Source organism: Coenobita brevimanus, chromosome 2, assembly GCF_032717465.1.
Source record: "Coenobita brevimanus isolate Jiangsu-jjx chromosome 2, ASM3271746v2, whole genome shotgun sequence".
Taxonomy (NCBI): domain Eukaryota; kingdom Metazoa; phylum Arthropoda; class Malacostraca; order Decapoda; family Coenobitidae; genus Coenobita; species Coenobita brevimanus.
Window position 1 is genome coordinate 43,880,747 of NC_136955.1, and position 6,603 is coordinate 43,887,349.

The 6,603-nt window shown below is 56.6% G+C and overlaps 1 protein-coding gene across 1 annotated transcript; it reads left to right on the forward strand.

Annotated features, from left to right (window-relative positions):
• The first annotated feature begins 1,621 nt into the window (after positions 1–1,621).
• On the forward strand, positions 1,622–4,672 carry LOC145392438 (uncharacterized). Its single transcript, XM_080266848.1, has one exon. It carries the CDS (start codon positions 1,622–1,624, stop codon positions 4,670–4,672), a length of 3,051 nt encoding a protein of 1,016 aa, XP_080122974.1.
• Positions 4,673–6,603: the final 1,931 nt, after the last annotated feature.

Here is a 6,603-nt window from a genome sequence, read left to right on the forward strand (position 1 = left end):
AGCGGCCCACACGATACGGAGCGCTGCCTGGCAAGATTCAAGGCCAAGGAGGCAATCACCTCCCGCTGCCCCAACTGCTCTGGCCCACACCATGCGTGGCACCCCAACTGCCCCATCAGAGCTGCACATGTCTTGCAGGGCCGGGAACGCCAGGTAGCCTGGGTTCAGCAGCAGCAAGCCACCAGCTCCACGCCTGCACCTCCAGGGACCTTTGTCTGGGGCCAACAGCGTCAAATAATAGCTGTGCCTTCTCCTCCTCCTCCTCTCGATGCCAGCGCCTTTCCCCCTCTGCAGTCTGCTCCCCCTCGTCAGACTGTGGCAGTGGAGGTTCACCACCCACCTCCTACCACACTCCCACCACCGTTCGATGCATCTCTCCCCGTACCACCTCATGCTCCGAGCTCTCCCCAGATTCTCTTCACCATACAGGACCTGCAATTAATTGGGAAAGAGATTGCTCTAAGCTTTGCTCAGTTACTGGAATCGATGCTTGGCAAGAAAGTCGATACTGCTCCCCTCGTGGCTACAATCGACAAAATCGTCGAGGATGTGGTGGAGGCAAAGCGTCAGCTTCGTCCCTCTCCACCTACACGTCAGATGTCGTCTCCCGACCTGTCGGCAACACCCCAGCCACCTCATGTCCCTACACGCCGTCGTCGACATCGCGGCCCATCCACCCGCTCGCCAGGACCAACTGCAGCCTCAGCAGTGCCCAAGGCCAGATGCCGCTCTCGCAGCCCAATTACCACCTCACCAGGGCCACCACAAACCTCAGCAAGGGTAGGGGCAGAATGCCGACCTCGCGGCCCAGCCTCCAACTCTCTGGCACCGACTCCAGCCTCAGCAGTGGTAGAGGTAGATCACCTGCCCGGCAACCTGCCCATCAATCCATCAGGGCCTGTTCCAGCCTCAGCAGCAGTAGAGGCAGAGGGAGAAACTCTCGGACTTCTGCGAGAGACTGCTTACCCTCCACGGTCCCAGACAACGCTGATTGCCTCCGAGTCCTGCAGTGGAACTGCATAGGAGCTTGGAGTAAGCTCCCTCACCTCCAGGAGGTGGCTTTCCGGGAGAATATTCATGTCTTCCTTCTGCAAGAGACACTCCTACCCCACGGCTCCCCTTTTCGGCTCCGAGGATACAATGGCTTCTTCCTCCCTAGGGTCCCTGGTAATGCGCAGGGGTGTGCCATCCTGGTTCGGGATCACATCCCTTGCAAAGAATGTAGCCCTCCTATTCACTGCGGTGAGGGTGTTGAGGTTCAAGGAGTCATCTTGCAGCTCGCCACGACCTCCTTAACCGTCTATAACATTTATAAGAGCCATGCTGGGACTCTAGACATTGGCGAGCTCCTCCATCAGGCTGCAGCTGAGTCCACCCTCATTGGGGGGACTTCAATGCCCACCATCCTGTCCTATACTCACCCCACCCGGCGAATGAGGCTGGGCGACATGTTGCCATTGCCCTCGAGGAAACTGCGGGGGTCTCCTTACCCAATGACTTGTCCAAGTCTACCCATGTCCGTGGTGGGAGGCTTGACCTCTCCCTAGTCTCTGCACCTCTTGCCGATGTGTCTACGTGGTCCTTGCACCCAATCCTCACCAGTGATCATTTCGCTGTGGTGATGGAATTGCCTGCGGCTCCTCTTCCACCCCCACCACCACCTCCGCCTCGCTGGGACTTACGACGTGCACATTGGCCTGAGTATGCACAGACAGTTGACATCGCCTTGGACAAGGCTGTTCCCCCGCATTCCCTAGTGGACCACGCGGAGCAGGTTGCCCGTGCCTTACGTCATGCTGCTGCTGCCTGTATTCCCCTCACCAAGCGCCCCACGGTCTTTCTTAAGGACTACTGGTTTTATGACGAGCGGGTTCAGGAGCTGAACCATCGGCTAAACTCCGCTCGTAAGGCCTACCGTCGGCGACCTTCCTCTCCAACTAGGAGATATCTGGCTGCAGTGGTACGACATGTTTCGCAGGAAAAGCGCCGCATCCGGGACGAGGCTTGGATGAGGTGGTGTAGGTCGCTTGATTCACGTTCCACACTTGGGGAGATGTGGGCGAGAATCAAGTCGGCCTCTTCTCCCCGACCAGCTAGGCCACCATCACATCCTGACCCTGCAGGTGAGGCAGATCGCCTTGCTGCCCATTTCGCTGCTCGTACTGCCACAACGAACCTCCCACAGTCTGTCAGTGACCTACAAGCTCGCCTTGCAGGACCCCGCAGGGACGCTGTTAATGCTGCTTGCTCTCGTCCTGATGCTGCAGACCACCCCTTTACTGTGGAAGAGCTAGAGCGAGTGTTGTGCAGCAGAAAGGATACGGCTCCGGGACCTGATGGCCTTGTATACTCCCTCCTGGCTCGCACAAGCCAGGGAGGGAAGGCGCGTGTCCTGGACCTGTTCAATCGCTCATGGCTTGAAAAGCGTCTCCCTGGATTGTGGAAGACAGCCATTATTCACCCCATCCCCAAACCACGAGACCCGACTACCATGAGGCCGATCTCCCTCCTCAGTTGCATTGCCAAGACCGCTGAGAGGCTTGTCCTCTCTCGACTTGTCTGGAGGTTGGGGCCGCTCCATCCCCGGCTATTTGCTTACCTCCCTGGCAGGAGCGCTCAACATTGCCTAGCCTCCTTTCTTGGTGAGCTGAGGAGTGGTCGTGGCATGGCTGTCTTCCTCGATCTTGAGAAGGCATTCGAACTTGCCAACCCAGACGCAGTACTTGTGGCGCTCGCAGCGAAGGGCTTGGGTGGTCGCCTCCTCTCCTGGGTGAGGGACTTCTTCCACGGCCGTGCTGCTTGTGTTCGATTTCAGGGCAGAGTATCCCCTTCCTACTCGCATGTCAATGGCACACCCCAGGGCAGTGTGCTGAGTCCTCTTTTATTTAATGTCTTAGTTGAGGACCTGCTTACAGTCGACTATGGCCAAGGGGTTACTCTGTTCTGCTATGCAGATGACTTGGCACTGGTTTTCTCTAGACGGGACTGCTACACTCAGGCACCAACTGCGCTTTCCCGTCTACATGCCAAATGCTGTGAGCTTGGCCCTAAAATCAATTTCCAAAAAACTAAATGTCTGCCTTTTGGTCTCCGCCACCCTGACCGTCCCCTTCTTCTTGGGGGTAATAGCCTTGATGTTGTTCGCTGTCACCAGTACCTGGGTGTATGGTTCGACAGCCGTCTGACATTTGCCACTCATATCCGCTATATACGGGAGCGAGCAGCTACCCGCATTACTGCCCTAAAAGCCCTTTCTCACCGCAACCTGGGTGCCTCGTACAGCGTCCTACGGACTTTTTATTCACAAGCTATCCGTTCCATTGTGGATTACGGGGCTCTATGTCTTATCGGAGTGTCTGAGTCACTCCGTCTCTCTTTGGAAGTCCTGCAGAACACTGCTCTGCGTATATTGCTCGGTGCACCTCCTTGGACACGCTTGGTCAACCTTCGGGCTGAGAGCAGTTTTCCCTCTCTGCAGCACCGCATTTGGGCACGAACAACAGCTGTCGTTGCTCAGCTCTGTCGGCATCGGCCTCACCTTCCGGTGTCTGTACTCCTCCAGCGTACCCTTTCTCGGCCCCCAAATCCGCACCCTGGACGTGATTGGATTCTGCTTGCTGCGGACATAGTTCGCAAGCTTGACGCCGCTGATGCCATTGGTGGTGGTCCTGACTTGCCCAGTCCTGCATATGCCCCTGCTCCTCCTTGGCTCCCACCTGTGATCAAATATGTCGAGCCTAATATAGCAGTTCCCAGGTCCTCTTTTCCTGCTGTTCTTCGCCAGGATGCTCTCAGTCGTGTGGCAGCTTTCTTCACTCCAGATACTGCAGTCTACTATACTGACGGGTCTGTTGGTGATGACGGGTCTGCGGGTGCTGCTTTTGTTTGTGATGAGGGGGTTGAGTCCTGGCGTGTCACCTCCGGTGTTTCAGCCTACCAGACTGAGCTCGTTGCCATTCTCTGCGCCCTTCGCCATGCTGATCAACACCTCCATCGGCGTATTATTATCCATACGGACTCGCTTTCCTCAATACGCGGCCTCCAAAAGCACTGCTACTCTGACAATAAATATCTCCTTACGTCCATCATAGCTGTTGCAACTTCCATCACAGGTCGGGGGGGTGAGGTTCACCTTCACTGGCTTCCTGGGCATGTCGGTATTGCAGGCAATGAGCGTGCTGATGCTGCTGCTCGCCATGCTGGCACGTTACCTGTTACCACATTTCAGCTGCGTCCTAGTCTATCCCTTCTCTTGCGACACGTGGCTGATGCCGTCTGCCGACTTTCGCAGGAGGATCATCAGTTTCAGGTGTGGGAGGGCTCCCGTTCTGCTACGTGGTATGCCAGAGCTACAGAGTACTCACCTGTGTCTGTTCCCCATGGCACACCTAACCACCTACTGGTTCCACTTCGCCGCTTACGCCTGGGGTTCCCGTGCTACAGCCAGGTGACTAACAGCAACCCAGAGCCATGCCCTCACTGCTTTGAGGTCAGTGAGCAGCCCCTGCTCCATTATGTTCTGGACTGTCCTGCAACATCTCGACTTCGGTATAATATTGGGACGCAGCTTCATGTTGGGGCTGACGACTTTCAACTGGCAGCAGAGCTTATTGCAAGGACACCCACGTCTGCTCTTTTGGGGGTTGTGGCCATGTACCCACCCCCACGCTAGTATATAATCCTTGTTTTATTAACAGAATTTCACTGACGGGCTTTTGTTTTGCCCGTGTCCTCCCTTTTTAGGAGGCGAATCTAAACCAACCAACCACCAACTCCACACTCCGTGAGATGTGAGGGAGAATCAGGTCCATCTCCGATCCACGTCCTCCTCGTCCACCCTCCCACCCTGACCCTGCCGCTGAGGCCAGCCGTCTTGCCCAGCATTTCACTGACCGCTCAGCCTCTTCCAATCTCCCGCAGTCTGTCCGAGCCCTACAAGTGCAGCTGTCCGCCTCTCGCATTGCGGCCATTCAGACGGCGTGTAATACACCTGACCCCGCTGATTGTCCCATCACCAGTGGAGAGCTTCAAAAAGCGCTGAGGCGCCGGGAGGACACTGCACCGGGGCTCGACGGGGTCACGTACTCCATTTTAACTCATGCTGGAGATTGCGGTAGAGAGCGTCTGCTTGATTTGCTCAACCTCTCGTGGTCTGAGGGGCGTCTACCGAGGTCGTGGAAGATGGCGGTCATTCACCCGATTCCGAAACCTTGCGATCCCACTGCCATGCGCCCCATCTCCCTGCTCAGTTGCTTTGCAAAGACAGCTGAGAGGGTTGTGCGGGCTCGTCTTGCTTGGCGGCTGGGACCGCTGCACCCAAGGATTTATGCATATCACCCAGGCAGGAGTGCCACCCACTGCCTTGCATCATTCCTTGGGGAGCTGAGGGGCGGACGGGGGATGGCCATCTTCCTCGACCTCGAGAAGGCCTTTGAACTGGCGAACCCCACCGTAATCTTGGCAGCTCTTGCGGCCAGGGGAGTAGGGGGCAGGCTCATATCCTGGGTCCGGGATTTTTTTAGTGACCGCACTGCGGGGGTCCGCTTTCAGGGGCACCTCTCCCCTTTTTACCCGCATACAAATGGCACCCCCCAGGGAAGCGTTTTGAGCCCTATATTGTTTAATGTCCTGATGGAGGAGCTCCTTTTTGTTGAATATGGGCCTGGCATAACTCTTCTCTGTTACGCTGACGATCTGGCCCTCGTGTTTACACGGAGAGACTGTTTTCAACAGGCGGACTTGGCCCTTTCTCGGTTACACGCAAAGTGCACCGAGCTAGGCCTTAAAATCAACTTTGCCAAGACGAAGTGTCTGCCTTTTGGCCTCCGCCCCCCCCGACTTTCCACTGCTGCTTGGAGGTCATCAGCTCTCCATGGTCACCGTCCACCAGTATCTGGGGGTTTGGCTAGATGGGGGCCTCACCTTTGCTTGCCATGTACGGTATCTGAGGGAACGTGCTTCCACCCGAATGGCTGCTCTCAGATACCTCTCCAGGCGGAGTTTGGGCGCATCATTTTCTGTCCTCCGGACCTTTTATATTCACGCAATCCGATCTCTGGTGGACTACAGTGCCATCTGTCTAACTGGCCTCACTCCACCAGTGTCTCGATCTCTGGAGGTCATCCAGAACGATGCACTCCGCATCATGCTGGGTGCTCCACGCTGGACCCGGATTGTAAATCTGCGTATGGAGGGCGGGGTGCCGTCTCTGGCCCATCGCATTATGTTACGAGCGGCAATCGTCACACTGAAGATGATCCAGTGCCTGCCTCACCTGCCCGTCACTGCCCTCCTAAAACGCCTTCTCGGCCGCCGACCCGAGCCGGCCCCTCAGCGTGACTGGGCTCGCACCACGGCCGCTGTCATCCATGGACTGGGAGCTGCGGCGAGCCTCTGTCAAGACCCCGACTCTCCCTTTTCCGGATATGTTGATCCACCGCCATGGGATCCTCCTCTTTTTAATATAATTTGTCCATCGGAGGCTAAACCTCGCTCCTCAATTCCAGCACTCCTTCGCCAGGAGGGTCTCAGTAGGGTGGCAGCTCTGGCCTCACCAGACTCAGCCATCTATTACACTGATGGCTCTGTTTCCCCCAATGGCGC